Genomic DNA, 24,387 nt, shown 5'->3' on the forward strand with positions numbered 1-24,387 from the left:
CATGACAGAAACAAAATAAGTTTTTATTACATAATGCTTCTACAGAAGAGTCATGCAAATACTATGTATTGAACGAACCAAACACCAATAACCATTGAACGAAGAAAATTAAGAAAATTCAACATCCCAAGTACCATATTTTTATGGAAATTATAATATTATCATAGGAAACATCCTTCTGTGTAACGACCATCATCACCTTACGCTGATCCAATTATTTATTTTGGCTGCAAAAGAAGTGAAAAGGAAGATTTAGCTAACTTTCTGAGGGAAAAACCAATATGATCTAGGGGTGCATCTTGGGCTGGGTTGGGTTGAGCTTTTTGTTAAAAAATGAATCGGAATCAACCCAATTTTATGGAAAAAGCTCAACCCAAATTCATAAATTTGGATCCGAGTTGCACCGCTAATAGTATCTCTCTTTGCACCCCTAATAGGATCTCTCATTGTTTTTACTCATTCTTTTAACATCAACTTGAAGTTACCAATGTGTATAGTAAAGAGGCAATACCGCAAACCGTGTCTGGATTATTTCAAGAAACACCTGAGGGTCCCATCGGGTTTGTACATAAGCTTCAATCTTGTTCAGCTCCTAAAACAACTTTCACACATCATTAATGCCAACCATTGTGAAAATTGAGAGAATCCAACATAATGTGGTGTCAGTGAAATAATTTTCATGTACGGTAAGGGAGCGGTGTTTGTTCTTTGCTGCAAGAATAGTAGAGATCTGGATCTTTCTTTTTTTAAAGGATTAGGACTAAAGGCTGTGTAAATTTTTTGTTGCTACTATTACTTGATAGTTGCATTTCCATGTTACTTTCCACAACCCCAGATAAAATACCTTACAAAAATCAATATTCCACATGGAACTACACTTTCTACAATTTACAATGACATCCCCTTATTGCTACAATTATGCTAGAAATCATGTAACTTGCAATTTGACTATAGTATTGCATCAAAATCTTTTACCATCAAAAGCTCTTACCATCCCAAAAGAGACGAGAATAACAGGCATTCTAATCATTAAAAATTAAAATACAGAGCCTAATTTTCAGAGTCTAGAATACTTGACTGAGAAAAAACTACATGTGTGCACTGTCAGTCAGGAACCTAGCACAAGTCAATAAGAAGATTCAGTTATGAGAAAAAATTTCAAAATTTTCAAAGATTGACGAAATTTGACAAGAAATGCAACCAGAGTTCTACACGGTGTTGTCAATGTAGGAGCCCTGGTCCAACATTACTGTAACCACAGATTCACAACGATAATGGTCTGTGACGGGGACCACGTTTCAAGATCACCACAAACTTAGATTTTAGTCTATAGGCATGTTCTTAAGTTAACAACAAACAAATTATTTCTCAATTTTATTTTGCATCAGTTTTAGATCCCTCTCGTGTTAAGGTTGACCAATAATTGAAACTCTACTACAAGTGTAGACGTGTAGTCATAAACTGTGATCAGGAGTGCCCTTTTTAAGAGGGGAGTTTTATGGGACTGAGCCTCTAGCTCAATGGTCAAGGCTTTGTTCTTAAACCTGGAGGTCGGAGGTTCGATCCTAGCTTACCTACAGAAAAAAAGAGGAGAGTTTTATGGTAAAATTTTTGAAGATTGTTAGAAGACTTTAGATTGGGTTTTGAAGCATTCCTATTGGAGTGCAACTCTGCAAAACTAGATCAAACACTAAATGCTTGTGGAGGATTAGAGTTTTATTTGGGCTGGATTATATCCTCCTTGCATAGGGTCAAGCAAGTCTACGAGTTTTGAGGAATATTTAGAAGGTCAGATCTCTTCCTGTATGACTAAGAATTCTCAGTGACAACCTCTCAATTGCCACCGCCTAGGGTGTTCTAGTTTGAAAAAGTCTGCAATTTCTAGGCTTTGAGTTATCGGATTGCGTCAGGATACTTCATAGCTGAAGTTGTCAAATTTATGTAGAGATATGACTTTGAATGTTTGTCTATAAGGATGGACAGCCTCCCACACATTTCAGAATATTAATTCTTTTTTGCTTGAGTTTTTCCTGAATATCGTTTTCTTCTTCAAATTTCCGAGTTTCAGAATTTTAACTTCTTTGGCTGCTGGTTCTTCTTCAGTGTGGAAGTTCTTGCAACTTCTTTCCTGTGCTGCTTATCCAAAAACTAATCTCCTCCATGTGACGTGAGGTCTGTGAGAGAAATTCTCAAAATTTTCTGTTTAGATTGCATAAAATTTTTGGAAAAGAACTTTTTTTCAAAATTTCATGCTTTTCCATTGTTTGATTACATAAGAAAGAAGGTAATTTGAACAGCCAGAATTCAAGTTTTATTTACAGCGACCTTTAATTTTAGGGATATCATTAAAATTTATCATTTTCTTCTAAATTTTGGAAATGAAAAAAAAAAATCCTATGAAAATTTTTTCCTTCCAGACTCCGGAACATGCATGGCATTTTTTACATACCTCAATCCATGTTGCCAACTTAGGCCTGCCTGCTGTGATGTCATGCTTCTTCACATCTGAAAAGAAGAGCTGGGCTCTTTCAATAAATGGAGCGAATGCAATATCCACCTGAAGGATAGACATTTATTCATGAATTAGAAGTAATTCCATGGAAAATATAAAAATAAGAGGAAACTGCATTCCACTAATTACACATTTATGTTTGAAATGATCAATTCACCATTGTATTTTGAAAATAATAGCCAACAACCTATTGAAATGATCAATTCACCATTGTATTTTGGAAATAATGGTTAACAACCTGCTCTACTTGCAATAACGTGGAAAACTCAGACTGTGGAGAAAATCATGGAACAATATATGAAACTGTTTTGTAATATACAATTTGAAACTCCCATGATAGCATGTGAATTAATATTACATAATCTTCCCCAAGTATCCATCACCTAAGATGGCTACAAGCACACATTCACAAAAATAGTTTACAATATGCTTTTATTGTGAGTCATTTTTTAAAAGACAAAACAATTACATGTGTATGTTAACAAAAAAAAAGAAAAACATAAAAATTAAAATACATGGCATAAAAACAATCATATATGAACAAATATCGATTCTATTTCGTATATCTTGGGCCTTCTGGCCTCCTAGGAGTTCTTAAATTACTATTTCTTAACATTTTAAACTGACATTTTCAAATCATTAAATACCAAATCTTACATTCTTATGTAAATCATGATGTTTAGCAAGAAAACCAAGATATCTCACAAAGAATATTATTGAGAAAGACGCAAATTAAGATTCAGGAATCAGGATGTTGCAGAACTTTACAACAAAAACTGATGTCACAGAACATTTAGGCACTTTTATAAATTTTACTAACATAATTTAGATAAAAATATGTATCATCATGGATTAGAAAGTTGGAATCTAAAATTCAGATTGATTTCCCAATTCCGATAAATACGAAAAGGGGTTCTTAATTGTTTTGGGAAGTGCTTCGGGAGCAGGTACAAGTCAACACTAAATGTGAAATTAAGCACCAACACACTCTCCTTTTTCGGAATAATCCATCCAAAATTAGAGTACTTAAAAGAAAAGGTTCAAAATGGTGATCTGCCAGACCGCCCCAAAGATTGGTCCCATTGTTTCAGTGGATCTCATCATTCCACCAATGGGAGCCACAGGATTGGGCTTTTTGGCCGACTACCATCCCTTTCCTTTCAAAATAATATACCTACATTACAAGTATTAAATTCTCAAACAGAATGCGAGGCAAAATGTAATGCAGAAAATAAAACTTATGCCTGACACTAAGTAGTTGAACACAGTTAGACAAATGGAGTAATAAGCACTTATGGTCGCCTTTCAAAAAAAATATAGAACAAACATTGCAAATGGAAAAAAATGAATGAAAACTAACCTAGAAAGAGTAACATGATGAAGGTATTACTTACCAAACTAAATTGTCCTAGGAAAAAAGGGCCGTCGCCAAATTTGGAAAGTGCACTTTCTATGTAATCAAAAGATGGTCCTGACATGTTATGAAGAAAGTAGTCTGTAATTAGATGTCATGCTTTGTTTTAAGATTAAATGCATATAAGAAAAAGTTTTCAATCTCACCAATTTCATTGACTGCATCTCCCTTGGAAGCAAATACTTTAAAGATGGAGCTATTGAAAGTGTCGCTGTAAGAAAGCAACTCTTCGGTAAACTCTCTTTTGGCAGGATCCTAAAGTCATTCAGAGAAACATTTTCAAAATCTTGAAGCTATATAAGGATTAAAATCAAGGTTCAAATAGAGTTCCCTCATCTTACATCAGGCAGAAGCGCAGGGCCTTTGAAGTGGCTATCAATATATTTAACCAAATCCAAACTCTCTCCTCTAATTTCGTTATTGTGCTCCAATGCAGGCACCTGCAAAAATAATTGAAGATAATCATCTCAACATGTGGACTTTATTTCTTTCTCTACAGACTTATATCACCATGTCTTTTGGTCATTATGATCTTCATGTATATATCACCATGTATTAGCTGTTTATGATGAATGAAATTGATTTTCAGCTTGTCCCACACAAAATCAATTTCCTCACTTTTTCACCTTGTATAGCATTAACAAATCATATTGATAAATTTTACTAAGTGGATGAGGTGTTGAGCACGTCTGGACTGACAGTGGATGTAACCAAGCCGAAACCAGGCAACCTCTATGTCAAAGAAAGATCTGAGGTGTCCAAGACCATTCATATGTGGTGTAGGTGCATCTCAAGATGAGATAAATTGAGCTCATTATCTTAAATATCTAAAATCACATTATCACCCGCATATACGGGAAGGGCAGTTTAAGCATGGGTAGATGAGATCATATTTTGAGAAAAATTAGAGCTTGATTAGTAGTATCAAAAGTCAAAATTAAGGTTAGGTCTATCTATATGGACTGCAGTCAGTGTTACTGTTCACGATCTTATTTCTTCTACCGTATTTTCCTCTCCAGTATTGTGCTGTGTTGTGCCATATTTGAATTTTCTGCAGTTTGACATCCTTGACAGATATTCCAGTTAATAATTTCAAAACTGTGAAATTTTCTGAGTTGCATTGCTGAAACCTGGACATTAGTTGCTTAATTCTCTGCATAAGTTAAATTGATTTGCGTCAGCTTGTCAAGGCCTTTGCGCAAGCAGCAAACAAGATGAGCATTATGAAGTTTTAGAAATAGAGAACGACACAGATAAACTTCCCCATGGAACTTACAATTTAATTTATTATTTTGAATGTTTTAACCATAGTTGCCAGAGTGGGAAGCAAGTGCGAAAAGCGAACGTAGAAAGCGAAGGCTTTAGAAAAGAGAAAAGTGAACAGCTCTAAAGAAAGTAAATATGAAATGTGCGGGAAGTGCATTAAGCATGCGTGGTTTTAAATTTCGGCCAAAACATTTCGTTTCGGCCGAAATATTTCGGTTTCGGCACAAACCGAAACGAAATTCACATGAAGTTGTTTCTTTACAAGATTTCGCCGAAAGATTACCGAAATTTCACGGAAATGTCGCCAATTTCGCCGAAATGTCACCGAATTTTTGGACTTTTTTTACAAAATTTTCACCGAAAATTTATAAATATACACCGAAATGTTATAATTTCCACTGAAATAGCCGAAATTTCAACCGAAATCGCTGAAATTTGTTGGAAAAGAACCAAAATGAGAGAATAGAATGAGTTAGGGCTTTCCGCCTTCACTCAAGTATTTATATTAAGATGACAAAGAAGAAAAGACTACTATGCCCTTATAGCATAACATACATATCAGCACACACACACACATAGATATCCAACATACATATCAGCACACACACACATAGATATCCAACACTCCCCCTCACGCTGGAATGTATATATTACACATTCCTAGCTTGTTACAAATATCAATAAATTTAGCTTTGCTAAATGGTTTGGTGAAGGTGTCCGCAAGTTGGTCGGCCGATCGAGTGAAAGTAGTATGTAAGATGCCCTGCTGAATCCTATGTCAAATGAAGTGGCAGTCCACCTCAATATGTTTGGTGCGCTCATGAAACACAAGATTGTTTGAATATAGATAGCTGCCTTGTTGTGACAATACAATTCTGTAGGAGAAGATGGAGGAAACCCAATCTCAGACAGAAGAGAATGTAGCCAAATGAGCTCACTACAAGTGTGAGACATAGGCCTGTATTCTGCTTCAACACTTGACTTAGATACATCATTCTGTTTCTTGCTACGCCATGACACAAGGTTTCCCCCAACAAATGTGCAATATCCTGTAGTGGATCGTCTGTCAGCTGGAGAGCCAGCCCAATCAGCATCACAAAAGGCCTCTAACTTCATGTGACTATGTTTCTTGAAAAGTAGCCCTTTCTCTGGAGCACTTTTCAAGTAACGAAGAATATGCACCACAGCTGCCCAGAGAGAAGTACGAGGGGCACTCATGAATTGGCTGACTACTCCTACATCATACGAAATTTCAGGACAAGTGACAGTGAGATACAGGAGCTTTCCAACAAGTCTCTTATATCTGCCAGGATCCTCTAGTAAGTCTCCCTCTTCTGAAAGAAGCTTTAGATTTGGTTCCATGGGAATACTAGCAAGTTTGATCCCCAAGGATCTAGTCTCATCCAGAAGGTCCAACACATATTTACGCTGAGAGAGGGACACATTTGTACCTAAGTAAGATACCTCAATCCCTAAGAAGTACCGAAGGCGACCAAGATCCTTAGTAGAGAACTGTTTCTGAAGAAAAGTCTTCAATAGTTAAATGCCACAAGAGTCACTCCCTGTAATGATAATGTCATCTACATATACTATGATAATGACATATCCAGCATCAGATTTGAGGCTAAACATAGAGCGGTCAACCTCACATTGCTTCATACCATACCCACTAAGAGAATCATTGAACCTGCCAAACGAAGCATGAGGGGATTGTTTGAGACCATATAGGGATTTGTGAAGGCAGCACACAGACGTGGTCAACTCCCCCAATGCAACATATGGAGGGAATTTTGGCAACATGGGAAAAAGTCTCAATGTAATCAATCCTATAAATCTAAGTGTATCCTTTAGCAACCAACCGAGCCTTGAGGCGCTCAACTGTGCCATCAGGAAAGTATTTGATGGCATAAATCCATCTGCATCCAACTGTGTGAACGCCAGGAGGAGGGTGAACAAGATCCCAAGTGTGATTCGCCTGAAGGGCGTGCATCTCATCATCCATAGCCGCCCGCCAGCCAGGGTGTGCTAGGGCTTCCTGCAAGGACTTAGGCAAGGAAACAGAAGACAAAGAAGCTACAAAACCACGAAAAATAGGTGAAAGGTGGTCATACGAGACATAAGAAGATATATGGTGAGCAGTAGTGCGTGAGCGAGTATGAGATGTGATGGGAGAATCTAGAAGACCAGAAGGATGCAATACCTGTGAGGGAGGGACCGTGATCTCAGGGTGGGACGAGATTGGCGCAGGCGGAGCTGGGGACGGCTGAGGATGAGATCTGCACTGATAGACCCGAGCGGTGCCGGGAAGTGTCGGAGGAGGAGGCGAAGGAGGCGGGATGGGGGCAGGAAGAAAGGGAACCCTATCTGGTAGGACCGGTAGGAGAAGCATAACCGAAGGAACCGGAGGAGGATGAGGACTCGCAAAATACGGGACAACCTCGAAGAAGGTAACATCTGTAGAAACAAAGCACCTACGAAGACTAGGACTATAACATATGTAGCCTTTCTGGGTTCGTGAATAACCCAGAAAGACACATCGTTCAACTCGAGGGTCTAGTTTGTCCACTCCTGGGCCCAACTTGTGGACAAAACACACACAGCCAAACACTTGAGAGGAAAGGGTTCACCATGAGGTTGAAGGACCGAGAACGGAGTTTGGTTGCCTAACACTGACGAGGGAAGACGATTAGTTAGGAAGCACGAATTAAGAATGGCATCACTCCAATATACCTTTGGAACATGCATCTGAACAAGAAGGGTACGAGTCATGTCAAGAAGGCAGCACAACTTCCTCTCAGCAACACCATTTTGCTGAGAGGTGTATGCACAGGAGGATTGATGTACAATGCCATGAGGGGTTAAGAAGTCCTGAAGCCCACTGGAAGAGGAAAAATACTCTAGCATTATCGGTTCGTAAACACTTAAGGGAGCAATCATATTGAGTAGAAATTTCACCATAAAAAGTGCAAAAAACAGTAAACACTTTAGAATGATTTTTAAGTAAGTAAACCCATGTCATTCGACTAAAATCATCCACAAAGACAATAAAGTATGTATATCCAAAAAGTGACTTGGCCCTCAAGGGACCCCATACATCTGAATGAACTAACTCAAAATGTCTCAAAACTCTACTATCAAGCCTAGGAAGGAACGACACACGATGGTGTTTCTCGAGTTGACAAGACTCGCACTGAAATGGCTGAAGGTTAGAGGAGACAATGGAGGTCTGCCTGAGGCGCTGGAAGAATGGCTGACCAAGACGACAATGCCACTGATATGCATCAACAGAGCTACTCAAAATGGTGGGAGAGGGATGGCACTGGAGGTGATAGAGGTCACCTAGCTCACGACCCGTTCCAATCGTCTTCCCAGTCGAGAGATCCTGAAAAACACAATATGAAGGAAAAAATGAGAGAGAGCAATGCATAGATTTAGTAAGTAGACTGACTGATAACAAATTAAAAGGTGAGGTAGGAACACACAAGACAGATGATAGGGTAAGTCCCTGATGGGGTGAAAGAGAACCACTACCAGAGATGAGAGCTTTGGTCCCATCAGCAAGAGTGACAGAACGAGAATGAGAAGGAAAATACATAAATGATGTAAGGGATTGAGAGTTACCCGTCACATGGTTGGATGCCCCAGAATCAATGATCCAGGAGCTAGAACTAGTGAGAAGAGAAGCAGGTGCACTACCTGACTGAGCAACCCCGACGGATGGAGGGTGACGGCTAAGGCAAAGACGCTGGAGCTCCTCATAATCGGCTCTGGTGAACTCAAAATGAGAGGATATAAATGAGGACAGAGAGAAGTCACTAAATTGACTCCATCGGACGAGCGCGGCTCCGACGACAAACGAGTATGAGAAGAGGAATAGATAGACAAGCCATATGTAAGAGCATAGATTGAAAGACTCAAGGCAATGCCGAGAGACAATCGAAGCTGCGAATAAGAGGAATAGAAAGAAAGAGGAGATTTAGTCCATTGAAATGGAGAAGGGGAAAAGGATTTAAGGTTTTATGAGGGAGAGGAAATGGGACTAGGAGGGAAGATTTAGGGTTTTGATGTGGGAAAAGAAGGTGAGGGTGAAAATGGGGAAGAAAGAGAGAGAGGTGTGATGGGAGGTAAAGAGGGAAATGGTGGCGAGAGAGAGAGAGAGAGAGAGAGAGAGAGAGAGGGCAATAAGGGGCGTCAGAGGAGCAGCAAGGGGGCAACCAGGGGGAGATGGCGAGAAGAAGAAGAAGAAAGGAAAAAAAATAGAAGAGGGAAGAAGAAGAAGAAGAATGAGAAATGGATTTAGGTCATAGGGTTGGGTGGAGAGGGTGGAGAAGAAGAAAAAGGAGAAGAATCTCCAATTTGGTCCCTAGGGCACAAAAACCCTAAGGCTCTGTACCATGTTGGAGAAGAACCAAATTGAGAGAATAGAATGAGTTAGGGCTTTCCCCCTTCACTCAAGTATTTATATTAAGATGACAAAGCCCGTCTGTCTATAAAACAGGATGGACAATTTATAGAGAAATTCTAGATAATGTTTGCTACCCTGAAATTTTCTTGTCTTTCCCGAATGAAAAGGAGAAAAAAAAGATTGGGTCAAGGGAAAATGCCATTTTGGAGTTTGCCTGGCCCCCGTACATAGTTTGATCGTTCCTCACCATCCACACACTGTGCTATTAGACTCCAACTACGAAGAATGGTTTTCTACCTGGCGCACGATATGCCGCTGGGCACCTTCCTTGGGACTTTTGTTTCGCAATTAAATTTCCCTTTCCTGGAAAAACCTTTACTAATTTACTAATAGGGCTACCAGCTACATTAATTCTATACCCCGGTGATCCCGCAATTCCGGATCGGGGCCCAGAGCGACTTACTGATCCACTACTTGCAATCCGTTTTTTATTCATAGTTGGAAGTTCCCCGCTTGAGATCACCGGCAAAGAGAATTAAACTTTTAGCCAAATCACACACTTCTTTATTGCGTTGCGAAGAGAGATCGAAGACTGGACTTTTTGGAGTTGGGGAGAAGAAAAAGCAGGGCCAGCTCGTGTAGTGAGATGTTTGGTCAAGTCCAGAATGAAATATTATTTGATCGTGGAAATGCCATGTCAGGTGCACCTATCAGAATCGGAACAGACCAATTACCAGATCCACCTATCATCGTCGGGGCCCCCTTTACCATTCTGTATAAATGGGCTATTCTATTTGTATAGAACATGTTATAGGGGCACATCCAATCCTTGTTAGTCAAATACCTATCTTTTATCTTTTCTATTTTGTTTGATTTTTGAAAGTCAATGCGGTAAAACGAAGAGGAAAATACTACAATGCCCTTATGGAATCACGCACATAGATATCCAACAAAATTAACACCGGAATTTTAGATATTTCGGTCGAAATTAAAAAAATAAATGAAATCATATTCATATTTTTACATGATTTCGGTCCGAAACCGACACCGAAACCGAAATTTAAAACCTTGGAAGCATGCAATAAGCCTCATTGGAATTGAACAACAAATGTGTAGGATGAGTAGTGTCATAACAGTTTAAGGGAGAAAGGTTGATGTATGTAAGGATTAAAGGTAATCAGAAGACTTTATGACAGATTAGAATTACATATTTTAGGAATTTATAGTTTCAAATGCTCTATTCATGTAAATTTAATGTAAAATTTTTGGGAAAAGATTCACAAAAGGTTTTATTGAAACTTCATATGTTTTTTTAAGTTTTACACACACTTATTTAAATAAGCTCCTCTAACGTTATAAATACTCTTATAGAAAAAAATACCCTAAATAGGAAGCATACTCTTAATTGAGAGGAAGCGTGTGAGCAGCTTGTTTCCCCTGAATTTGGGAAGCGAGAAGAATTTAGCTTACGAAGAGAGTTTCTGGAATCTTCCCATCCAAATAGGAAGCTTTTGGTATATTGTTTCAACTATTAAACAAGTTGAAGGGCAAAAGATACAAGATACTAAAACCAGACAAAAGAACACGAAACACAATGGTTGGCCAGACAATCAGCCTAGGAAATTCCATCATGGAGAATGTGTGCCACCTTGAATTCAGTCAAGCATAACAAAATTCCCTGCATCTCTTTGGAAAGGTCAACGAGAAGACAAGGGGGCTTAGAGTTTCCTTTGAGCTACCTAATAGTAGTAAGAAAATCACCTTTTATCGACACCCCAAAGTAGCCAATAGCCACCCAAGTTTTTAACCCTAACCAAACAGCTTTAACTCCTGTATTTTTTTTTGAAAGATGACAAAAATATATTAAAATCATACGAAGAATACATGCATGCGGGACCGGTAGTCCCCCAAGTATTACAATGTATGAAGACCTAGAACAGTCAAGGACGGAGAAAACAAAAAAAGGAAAACTATAAAGCCAGCGATTGGCCCTCCCAACTGGCTTTCGGCTCCTCCCAAAAACAGCTCTGAAATCATCAAGTCCTGGCCACCTTCCAAAGTATTCTTTCCTACTCCATTCATTGGAGATGTAGTCACCTATGGAGAAGTTTTGCTAAGTCCTTTGCAGGCCTCCACTGAAATCTTGATGATCGATGAGGCCTCTATTCCTTTAGGGAACTTCTTCTTCACCCATCCGCAAAATGGCCCCCAGTATATTTGTCTAGACCTAGAACTCCTAATTGATGAACACAATATATGCTTCCTCCTAATTATTTATGTATTGGATTCATAGTCCCTTCCCTCCATCAAATCATAAGGTGGCTTGATTCCACCGAATCTCACTACCACGCCAACCCCGTAGAGCTCGATTAAGAGGAGCATTTTCCAAGTTCGTCCAGTAGACTTTGAAGGTGGGTAATCGGCAGATCCATGAAAACCGCATCCGGATTTCTTTCCAAAAAGCCAGGACTTCTTCGAGTTTCAATTTGTTCCTCCAAATGAGAAATAGCCACCTCCCTTGAACATTCCCATAGTCTCTTCCGCTATGCCTTTCCTCTAGTAATTTTCCAGAGATCTCTTGATGCGTGGGGTTGTTGATGGAGGCTCTCCTTTCGTCACAAATCATCCTTCTCATCCTGTGAAGAATTTTTTCCAGCACCATGATCTCCATTTGCGCCTCCCTGGGCATGAGCATGATTCCTGGTGCAAGGGATCTTGTTCTTCCATTTTTACTTACTTAGATGTGAAGGATACCCATGAAACCCTGCGAATTCCAGTCAGTTCATATTATAATTTGTGTCACCGCCATAAGACCACTGACCTGAACCCAGGTGTCCCAACCCGAACTCCTTTTGCAGTTACAATTAATTATTACTTTTGGCGAGCCATCCCATCCGAGGGAGCCTTCTCGCCTTCCCAAGAAGAGGTTTGAAAGCAATTGCATGAATCAAAGATTTTGAGATAACTTACGCATTTTCCGAAACAGAAGTCCCCCTGCCCATTCCACCTTTGATCCAATTTCTAACTAAGGAAAATGAGTTTATCAGTACCCCACCTTGGATCCAACCCCCTATCCGGCTCCAGGGTATCACGTATGACCTTCATCCAAGGGCCTTGCAAACCCTAGAGGATTAGGGGAATCGACCAAAGCTGGCCAAGGAGGCCGCAATGGAATCCATTTTATTTGTCAGACCTTCAGGAGGGATTTTGAGGCAGCCAAGTACCTTAGATTTAGAGCTTAGCTTCTATGCAAGCTATGGGTCAAATTTCAAGGTCTGGACCCTAGCCCGAACGATATCCCAAATTTTGAGTCTATAAGAGCTTTCCTTAGATTAACAAGTTTGTCCTTTTGAGCTACCCGAACCAATCTATCATTCCCAGAATGCCTAGTTGACTGATAGGGACCCTCTATCCTGAGAGTGGGGCCCATATCAGGGCGGGACGATCGCAAGAGACCTCCACCAGGTTTGAAATTTGAATTCAAATTCAAAGGGGTAGATCCTAAGGGTTTAACGGATCTCCATCCCTGATTCTTAAGCAAGGGAGAATCCAACCCAGTCGCCGGTGCCTGTCTTCCTAGGGGCAAAGATTCCATTTCCGGGAAGGAGCCCAAACAAGTGCCCGGACCAGATAGAACTTGGCCAGAATCAGGGAGAGAAATCTAGATTTTAGTACGAGTTGGGAACACTTGACCCCGAAAACCGAACCAAGATAAGAGGGGGAACAACCTGCCACTGTGGGGTAGCGATTTTGGCGGAGACGAAGCTCATACATTGGTTATGCCTTCCTTCCATTTTCACCTCCAGGACTCGCCCAAATGTGTTTCCCAGGGCTTCAACCGTTGAGGTGGCCCAAACATTGAGAGGGATACCATAAAAATTAACCCAGAAGGTTTCCTTGTCTTGAGGGGATTTAAAGCTCCAAAGGCCCAGTGAAAGTAACAGGAACCCAAACTTTTGATCCTAAAGCGATCTTACAGCCTCCTCCTCTAAGTTGAACATAAATAACACTTTGTTTTTAGCTAGAGTACATGGACAAGGGAGGAAAGGAATGTCCCAAACTCCTTTGGCCCATAACCATAGGTCATTGAGTGTCCAAGAGTTTTCCTTTCTCCTTCCTATCAAGCAAGCTTTTAGAGATTCCATCCTCCTGTCCACTTCCTTGCCCGAGATAGATAGAAGCAAAAACCCACCCTCAGTTATTAAAGAAATCGACCCAGAATCCGGCCATCGACAATCTTCCGTAGAGGATTCTAGATTGGTATGGTTTTCGACAAGATCCGAGTTAATCTTTTTTTTTTTTTTCGAGGCATCATCGACACTTCTCCCTCCATCTAAAATTGAGGTAGTCATAGGGTAGGCAAGTCCAGTCACCTGGCCTTCGGAATGATCCCCCCTGGATTCTATTGTCCCCGAATCCTTTTCTGTAGGTGTGGTAGACCCAGGTATCTGATCATGCTTTGTTTGTTGGTGCTTACATCAGCGACAATACCTCCGCCATTTGAAGTTGCAATATGTACAAGATGGGCAAAGCCAATCTCCCTTTTTTCCACCTTTCCATCCCTTCTCTCTGACATGTATGTTTTGCTTTAGACAGATTGAACTAAAACCACTGTTTCATATCTGTAGAACTCTGTATTGTACGTCTAAACTTGAGCTGAAGTACTTCTTTTGACATGACATAACAACATGAGATCTCTTCCCTAAATATGATCTGAAATACTACTTTTCATCATCAGCCAAAAACAATAGAAAAATGTACGGGATACAGAGTAACAGAGATCCTATAATGCATCCTTGCCATATCAGATGTCTTTGTATCTAGGTAATACATAGTATCTTAACTCCTGCATTTTTGGCATGATCCTTGCCACACAATCATCCAAATCTAACAAAACCTCATCATAAAGATTAGAAACTACCCCAAAGGCTATTTTAAATCACAGTGGTGACTCTCAGAAAGGAGACTTCTAAAGATTATTTTGAGCAGATTTATTCCAAATATATGCCCACATATGTTGCAAAATCAATGGCTCTTTTGCTTTTGGCCTTGTCTGTAGCCATAGATGATCTGTGCCATTTAATGTTGTGATTGAATTTGTCCTAAGGAAATCATTAAGTGAAAGAGGTCTATAACACCCAACCTATTTTAGAAAAGTAAAATGATCATCGATAAAGGCAAAAATAGAGCAGAAAACGAGAAGAAACAGAATGATTTATATTGTTCAATTCAAGAAGAAACTTACAAAGAATAAAATGACTAGACTGAATAGAGTTTTTTACCAAGTGTGAAATAAACAAGTTTCTTATCATTATACCTTACCCAAATCAGGAAATAACAATTTACATGCAGAGATAAAGTCTCATTTTTGGTAGGTGAGGGGCACGGCGTTAGACATAACCACAACACAAGACACTGAATCATAACAAATGCATAACACAATAAAGTGGATCATACAACCTTTTTTTCTAATAGTAGCCAAGATTACATTAAAAAGAGACCGAGATGGTCAGATTACAAAGAGAGAAGGCATGGAAACAACTCTTCCCAAAAGGATAACAAATCAAGGAGGAAGGTAATAAAAAAAGGCTAAAGATTCTTTGGATACACCCTCTCTAGCCAAACCATCCGCTGCCGTGCTCGCAGATCATCTAACATGCGAGAAAGGTATGGATGATGACCCAATCCAATAAAAAACTTCATCAAATAACTATCGAATCTCCATGGATGATTTTGTTATCTTTTAACCAACGGATCACATTTAGTGAATCCCCTTCCACAACCAAGGAATCCAATTGATGATGATCCACTAGCTTAAGCCCTTGGTAGACCGCTCGAACTTCTGCTTCCGGTGCATCAGTTCCCCATGGACATGGATACGTTGTTATGATCCAATTGTTATGATGGAGTCACCGGATCATAACAACTTATCCATCTCAATCTTAAAAAATTCACCAAGGAAATCACGGAATGGTTGGATTCGACAAAGTTAGAGGATGTTATTGGTGAAGCCTGATTTCAGTCTAATCTGAAAGTACTGTACACTTTCATGAATTAGGGTTTTTCTTTATTGTAACGCGTTTTCTGAACATATAAAAGGGATGTGATATCAGGAGACACCATAGAGAGGCGTGAGGGTTTGTAATCTTTTCTTCAGAATAGTGGAATTGTTCGCTTGTCGCTCTGCCGTGGACGTAGCCCAAACCAAACTGATTGGGTGAACCAAGTAAATCTGTGTGTTCTGTGTGTGATTCTTTCGTTTATCTTTGGATCGTTATTCTGCTACGTTGTTAATTCCTAACAATTGGTATCAGAGACGAGGTTGAAAAGCGAATCTGACAGGATTTTTCGCTTGAGTGGGAGCGATGGCAGAAGATGGAAAATTAAAATTTGAGAAATTCAACATGCAGAACTTTCAGTGGTGGAAGATGCAAATCGAGGATTGTTTTTATTAGAAAGATCTATATCTTCCGTTGGGCACGAAGCCAGAATCGATGAAGGTTGAAGATTGGAAGATTTTGGACAGAAAGGCGTTGGCTACGGTGAGATTATCTCTCACGTCACAGGTGGCCTTCATTATCTCCAAAGAAACCACAACCGCTGGAGTCATGGAAACCCTAGCTAAGTTATATGAAAAACCCTTTGCGTCAAATAAAGTTTTCCTCATGAAAAAGTTATTTAATATTACGATGTCTAATAACGTTTCCATAGCCGATCATTTAAATGAGTTTAATATGATTATTGCTCAATTACAATCTGTTGATTTGACTTTTGATGATGAAGTTGTGGCTCTGTTGTTCTTGTGTTCTTTGCCAGAAAGTTGGAATAACTTGGCTATGACTGTAAGTAATACAATCACAGGAAAGTTGGTATTCAACGATGTTGTATACTAAGTGATGAGATGCGGAGAAAAAGTTCTGATGCCGCATCTGGAACTGTTCTGTCAATTGAAACAAAGGGCAGACAACAACAGAGAGGAAGTACCTTGAAGGGCAGAAAGTCACAATCCAGAGGCAGATCAAAATCAATTGGAAAAGGGAAAACTGAAGGAAAAATTAAAGGAGAGTGCTGGGGTTGCGGCAAAGATTGCTGGAACGAGAAGAACAAAGATGAAAAGGGTCAGCAAAATAATGATGACGAAGCAAACATGGTGTCTACGAATGATGAGGTATATGGTGATTTGTGTTTATCTGCATCAGTAGATGTTAAATCTGAAGTTTGGTTCATAGACTCTGCTACTTCCTTTCATTGTACTTCTCATAAGCATTATTTTCATGATTATGTTCATGGTGATTATGGACATGTAACTGTTGGAAAAGGACAAGAACGTAAGATTGTAGGAAAAGGCACAATTTTGTTAAAATTGTCTACTGGTGGCCACTTGAAGTTGGAAGGGGCACGCCATGTTCCCGACTTGAAGAAGAATCTCATCTGAACAAGCAAACTGGATAGTGAAGGGTATTTTTTGGTTTCGGTAATGGTCAATGGAAGAATACAAAAGGGTCGCTGGTAGTGGCCAAGGGTAATCTAGTTGGTACTTTGTACATGTTTACTGGCACTAATAATTATACTATTTCAGTAGGTTCTACAGATGGGAATACTACACTTTGGCATCACGGGCTTGGGCATTTGAGTGAGACTGGCATGAAGAACCTACACTCAAGAAATCTGCTACCTGGTCTGAAAGGGGTTGATTTTGAGTTCTGTGAAGATTGTGTGTATGGAAAACAGAAGAGAGTTAGCTTTCTGAAAGGAGGGAACAAGAAGAAAATAGAAAGGTTGGAATTAGTACATTCAGATGTTTGGGGACCAGCTCAGGTAAATTCTTTCGGTAGAAAATCTTACTTTATTTCGTTCATAGATGATGCAAGTAGAAAAACATGGGTTTTTGCAATCAAGAATAAATCTGATGTGTTTGATGTTTTTCAAAAAGTGGAAAGCTCTTGTAGAAACTGAAATAGGGAACAAAGTCAAGTGTCTTAAGACGGACAATGGCAGAGAGTATGATAATGGAAGTTTCAAAAGCTATTGTTCACTCAATGGAATCAGAAGATTGGAAACAGTTCCAAGGACACCACAACAGAATGGGGTTGTAGAGAGAATGAATAGAATCATCCTGGAGCGTGCGAGGAACATGCAGATTCATTCGGGGTTACCTCAACAGTTTTGGGCAGCAGCAGTTGACACTGTAGTTTTTCTGATAAATCGGAGTCCATCTAGCGCATTAGATTGAGGGATTCCAGAGGAGGTTTGGACAGGGAAACAGGTAAATTACTCTTTTCTGAGAACTTTTGATTGCATTTCTTATGCCCATGTTGATAAAGAAAATAGAAAAAAACTTGATCCTAAATCTATTAAATGTGCATTTGTTGGATATGGTGGTGATGCATTTGGTTATCGTTTATGGGATTATGAACATAACAAAATCATCAGAAGTGAAGATGTTATATTCAATGAGAATTGCATGTACAAAGATAGACAACAACAAAGTAGAAAAGATGAAACAAAGTTTTTAGAACTCGATGAGATTGCAGGTGGGGTCATACCTAGTGTGCAGGAAAATCCAGAAAACTCAGATGATGATTTTGGAAATTCAGATGGTGAGTCTTCAAGCAGTTATGGTGATAATCTTCAAGTGCAGGAACTGAAAACTCATGTTCTTAGAAGATCTTCAAGACAGATTAAACCTCCTGAAAGGTATTCTCCTGCTTTAAATTATGTTTTGTATACTGATTCGGGTGAGCCAGAATGTTTTCAAGAAGCAATGCAAGATGATTCCAGAATAAAGTGGGAGCAAGCCATGAATGAGGAGATGGCCTCATTGAAACAAAACAAAACTTGGGATTTGGTGAAGCTGCCAGCTGAAAAGAAGGCATTGTACAACAAATGGGTATACAGGGTGAAAGATGAAATCAGGGGAACGAAGAGGTACAAAGCAAGGCTTGTGGTAAAAGGGTTTGCACAAAAGAAAGATACAGACTTCAAAGAAATATTTTCTCCTGTTGTTAAAATGACTTCAATTCGTATATTGTTGAGTATCATGGCTGTAGAAAATTTACATCTTGAGCAGTTAGATGTTAAAACTGCTTTTCTCCATGGTGATTTGGAAGAAGAGATCTACATGCATCAATCTGAACGGTTTGAAGTCAAGGAAAAGGAGAATCTAGTTTGCAAATTAAATAGGAGTTTGTATGGCCTCAAACAAGCTCCAAGGCAGTGGTATTTGAAATTTGACAGGTTTATGCAAGTTTCAAATTTTACTAGATGTCAGTTTGATCACTGTGTATATTTTCAAAGGTTTGAAAATGGAGATTTCATAATTCTTGCATTGTATGTAGATGATATGCTTGTTGCAGGATCAAATATGCAAAGAATTAATGAACTAAAGAAGAATCTTTCAAAAGTCTTTGACATGAAAGATTTGGGTGAAGCGAAGCAAATTCTTGGCATCCAGATAAGGAGAGACAGAAAGCAGAAGAAATTGTGGTTATCTCAAGAAGCTTATGTCGAGAAAGTGTTAAAGAGGTTCAACATGGATAAGGCGAAGCCAGTAGCTACTCCATTCGCAGGTCACTTTAAACTTTCGAAGGATTTGTGTCCGTCAACAAAGGAAGAAAAAGAGTACATGGCAAAAGTACCATATTCTTCAGCTGTTGGAAGTTTGATGTATGCAATGGTAAGCACGAGACTGGAAATTGCACATGCAATGGGAGTTGTCAGCAGGTATATGCATAACCCAGGAAAAGAGCATTGGAAGGCAGTTCAGTGGATACTCAGATTTCTCAGAGGTACATCCAATTATTGCTTATGTTTTGGGGGAGCTGACACAGACATGCAAGGATTTGTTGACTCAGATCATTCAGGTGATAGAGATAGAGGAAGAAGCACCACGGGATATGTTTTCACTATTGGTGGAACAACAGTCAGCTGGATTTCAATTACAGAAGGTGGTTTGCTCTCTCATCAACAGAGGCAGAATATGTTGCTATTACTGAGGCTAGCAAAGAGATGATTTGGCTTCAGAGATTTATGGAAGAGTTGGGTAGAAAGCAAGAGAACAGCATACTGTGGAGCGACGGTCAAAGTGTTATTCATCTAGCAAGGAACTCAGCTTTTCATTCGAGGACTAAGCATATTCAGTTGAGCTATCACTTCATTCGGTCAGTTTTGGAGGATGGACAACTGAAGCTTGACAAGATTGTTGGCAGCAAAAATCCTGCAGATATGTTGACAAAGGTGATTAACAGGGAAAAGTTGGGCCTTTGCTCAACTTTGATTGATCTTCATGTATGATTGATGGATGCGAGAGCGATAAGTCAAGAGGAGTGAAGCTATTAAGTGGAAGTACAGATATCAGTCTTCAAGTGGGAGATTGTTATTGGTAAAGCCTGATTTCAGTCTAATCTGAAAGTACTGTACACTTTCATGAATTAGGGTTTTTCTTTATTGTAACGCGTTTTCTGAACGCCATATAAAAGGGATGTGATATCAGGAGACGCCATAGAGGGGCGTGAAGGTTTGTAATCTTTTCTTCAGAATAGTGGAATCGTTGGCTTGTCGCTCTGCCGTGGACGTAGCCCAAACCAAGCCGGTTGGTTGAACCACGTAAATCTGTGTGTTCTGTGTGTGATTCTTTCGTTTATCTTTGCATCGTTATTCTGCTGCCTTGTTAATTCCTAACAAAGGCCTTAGGCAATCAAAACTTGTTCGATTCAACCAGAGTCAATAGGAAAAGAAAAATCACCGAGTGAATCATTGACTCACTGGAGTGGCTTGGATTTTGCAATGTATGAGTTCTAGACTGAATATGAGTTTTTAGACATTTAGTTATCCTATCTGTCACAATAAGACAAACCCTATAAGTATAACCGGAGAATAATAAAATAACTACAACAAAAGGGCCAATACTCCCATCAGTCTCTATTATATATCAAAGAAAGGCACCTTGTTTGTAGGGTAGACCTTCTCCTTGTACCAGGCAGGCCTATTTAGCAAATCAATGGGAACCAATTTTATATCATCCTGCAATCCCTGCTCTCTCAATATAGAAAGAGAAAAACAAGTAACTCAAATTAGAAATGAATGATAACCCAATGTAGTTCATAAAGATTTTGAATTCAGTACAATTATAAGAAAGTCGTGAAGGGAACCGAGAACAAACTCACAAACCTTATAATTTCTAGTAATCCATACACGCTGCGCGTAAGGGCATATATATGATGTATACAGCCTTCAAAAAAAAAAAAAAAATACTTTGCAAGTCAGATAATGAAAAGAACAATCTGAAAATATCCCAGTTTCACAAATAATGTCCCATGAAGGGAAACCTAAAAAAAGAAAGGATAAAAGAACAGTTTGAAGATCCTTCCAACAGACCCAAATCAGAAAAGTGCTTGCTAACTACATCAGAGACATTGATTTTTTTAGGGAAATGTTATCAGCACTAGTGTATTTTGATGAGGGCACTCCTCACTTTGTTAAAAGTAGAGTATGGACCACACCATAGGATGATCCAAACCGTCCATTAGATGGGCCACAGCTTAAATAGGTTGTGCCCCAAAAATCATTTCCATACGTTGATCCTAACCCTCCGATCTATAGAGGGTTAGTATCAACCCTCTAACATTCAGATCAGAGGGTTAGGATCAACGTATGGAAATGATTTTTGGGGCACAACCTATTTAGGCTGTGGCCCATCTAATGGACGGTTTGGATCATCTTATGGTGCAGGCCATACTGTACTTTTACTAAAGGAGTGCCCTCATCAAAATACAATAGTGCTGATAACATTTCCCTTTTTTATATAAGGACAATTAGACCTGTGTCACTGTTTGCATCGGAAGAAAAACATTTCTGATGGAAAAAAATTTCTAGAAAATTTTCCTTTCCCCAATTTAAAGGAAAATGATATGATCATAGCTATTTTAAAGGGATATTATCTAAGATCAAAGGCTCCTCTAAGTAAAAATTGAACAGGGTTGGTTCAATTCATCTTTTCTTAGTGTGTGAAAACTTGGGAGCTTTTAGAAATATTTCTTCTGTCCACACTTTTTGAGAAAATTTTTGCAATGCAAACATGGCCTCAAAAAAACAAAAACCTGCTGGAAAATCTACTGTTGAGATGGGGAAAAATATAGAAGAGAAGAGATGCTTCAAGGCGCGATGTCGCTTTCCTTTAAACAATATTCCCCCACCAGTAAGTGTACAAGGGGTACCACGAATATGCCTCCAAGATACAATGAACCCACCACCAAGATGTCTGTTGACGCTTTGCACTAAGCGGAAACAGACCCAAGAATCACCTTTAGATGGAACAAGTGTTTGAGACCCTAGTTACTGTTTCTGCAGAAAACATTATACTAGAACACCAAGATGTCTGTTGACGCTTTGCACTAAGCAGAAACAGACCCAAGAATTACCTTTAGAATGGAACAAGTATTTGAGACCCTAGTTATTGTTTCTGCAGAAAACATTACACTAGAACAAGTTTCTGGAAAGAAAAACATAAACAGTAACTTTAAAGGCTTTAGAAGAGAGTTTGAGGCTTTTGAATTTGTAAAACTTGAAGTCCCATAAGTGGATTCCACGGATCCGCACCTTCTGGGGTCATGAGCATTGGGACAATAGCTAACGGTCATCATCCACTAGCTGTTACACTACGATCCGACGATTCGGTGCGCCGTTACACTACGATCCGACGATTCGGATCGCACCGGCTCAAGCACTATCTGTTGAAGAGCCTCTAGGCCTGTTGGGCCAACCGTTGGGCCCGAACTCAAGCCCAACCCGACCGAACCATTCGGTGATCCAACTCGATTATGATCCAATGGTTTGGATCAAATTGGAAAAAATGAAAGGCTCTAATCGCTACGATGTGTCGCACCGTCCCACAGGTCCACCCAATGGCTTAAGCCTATTGTGTATTTAAAACAATTAAGAGAGGAGAGAAAAGCTATTTAAACCCTTCACCAACTTTTCTCCAATCCGATGTGGAACTATCTTTCAAAGCAACTTTTTCTCTCTTCTCAAAAAGCAAACCTTTTTAATAAATAAAAGCACTTTGTTTATAAAATACTTAAAACCCCACTTACACTAACAAAACCTAGAATTCAAAACTAGTAAAACCCATAAAAATCAAAGAAAGAAAACAGCAAATTACAGTAAGAACATATCGACCTCGTGGTTCCATCGAAAAGAGTGGGTTGCTCTGAGGTAGAATTCAGATCAGCAGGGAGAACCTCTTGAACTTTTCTAAACAAACAAAAGAAAAATGCATAAGAACAATAACAGCATTAGCCCACCAATTGAATAAAACTTAAATATACAGAAATTTTAAAGCAAACCCATGAAATCAAGAAAACCCAAGAAAAAAGGGGGGTGATATTTTCACCCCCTCTGATGGCTATTCCCCCCCCTCTTCAACAGAAAATTGTAGCATGGAAGATGAAATTACCCTGTTGCCATTGAGGGATTTAGAAATGGTATGTGGGTTTTAGAAATTGGGAGGAATGATAATGTAGCTCCAAATGAAGTATATATATAGCTGGGCAAATGGATTGAAACGTCAGAAATGACGTATGAAAGATGAAGGGGTTGACTTGCCTTAGCATTACTTAATCCATTTCATCATTTACTAATCCGAGATAGTTAGAAATTAGAACTGAGATTTTATTTTGTATGTGGACTGATTCTCGATCATTTTTCAAAAGGTGTTGTATTGACCTCCTTAGGATGATCCAAACCGTCTATTTATTGGACCACAACATAAAAAAGTCTTCCCCAAAATTCATTTTCATAGGATGATCCTAACCCTCCTATCTATAGAGGGGCTGCACATTAAGGGAACCTCTATAGATCAGAGGGTTAGAATCATCCTATGAAAATGATTTTCGGGGAGGACTTATTTAATATTTAAATATTTAATATTTAATATTTATATTGGGCCACCAAGAAGCAGCATGAGCATAAGATGAGTGTAGCGGAGATGCAAATGCTTAGGTGGATGTGTGGTCAGACAAGGCCAAATAGAATTAAAAATGAAGACATTCATTAAAAGGTGGGAGTGGCTCCAATTGAGGAGAAGATGAGAGAGCAACGCTTAAGATGGTTTGGACATATCCAACGTAGGCCTTGGGATGCTCCGGTAAGAAAAGACGACTCGTGCCAAATTGATGGAGTAAAACAAGGTAGGGGCAGACCGAAAATAACTTGGGTAGAAACAGTGAGAAAAGACTTGATAGCTATGAACATAACAGAGAACATGGCCTTGGATAGGATAGAATGGAAGAAAATGATCCACGTAGAAGAACCCAAATAGAACTAGGATTAGATCCGGGTAGATTCCTTTTACCTTCTTCAAGAATTTTTTCTAAAGGATTCATTTAGCCGACCCCAACTAGTTTGGGACAAAGGCTTTGTTGAGTTGAGTTGAGTATTGTGGCCCGACAAATGGAAGGTTTTGATCATCCTATGGAGTGGGCCAATCAGGGACTATACTACCACACACCATATAAAAATTAGAGAATTTAAGGAAGACAAATATTTATTTCTAAAAAGGAAAAATAATTATTTAAAAAAGAGAAATAGTATCAGCACAGCCATGTTTTTATAATTGCGCTAACCCGGCCATCCTGTCATGTTTTTATAATTGCACTAACCCGGCCATCCTGTCATGTATTATTTAAGAGCTGTTAAGGGTTATTACAGTTCTGAAAAACCTCTTACAAACTAATTAAAAAGGAAAAGACAAGCTGCATTTGTGGAATTATTAAAGAATGGTTGTGCTGATAT

The 24,387-nt window shown here is 39.2% G+C and overlaps 1 protein-coding gene across 1 annotated transcript; it reads right to left on the minus strand.

Moving 5' to 3' along the window:
- Positions 1-94: 94 nt before the first annotated feature.
- LOC143848585 (glutathione S-transferase L3-like) lies at positions 95-23,092 on the minus strand. Its single transcript, XM_077357549.1, has 10 exons — positions 23,051-23,092; positions 22,774-22,848; positions 20,767-20,827; positions 20,542-20,628; positions 4,268-4,366; positions 4,073-4,181; positions 3,907-3,983; positions 2,450-2,557; positions 512-592; positions 95-227 (listed from the first exon to the last, which is right to left on the minus strand). The coding sequence occupies exons 1-10, from the start codon at positions 23,059-23,061 to the stop codon at positions 219-221; spliced, it is 717 nt and encodes a 238-aa protein (XP_077213664.1). The 5' UTR covers positions 23,062-23,092; the 3' UTR covers positions 95-218.
- Positions 23,093-24,387: the final 1,295 nt, after the last annotated feature.

Source organism: Tasmannia lanceolata, unplaced genomic scaffold (assembly GCF_043159265.1).
Source record: "Tasmannia lanceolata isolate RefF3 unplaced genomic scaffold, GAP_Taslan_0.1 ptg000016l, whole genome shotgun sequence".
Classification (NCBI taxonomy): domain Eukaryota; kingdom Viridiplantae; phylum Streptophyta; class Magnoliopsida; order Canellales; family Winteraceae; genus Tasmannia; species Tasmannia lanceolata.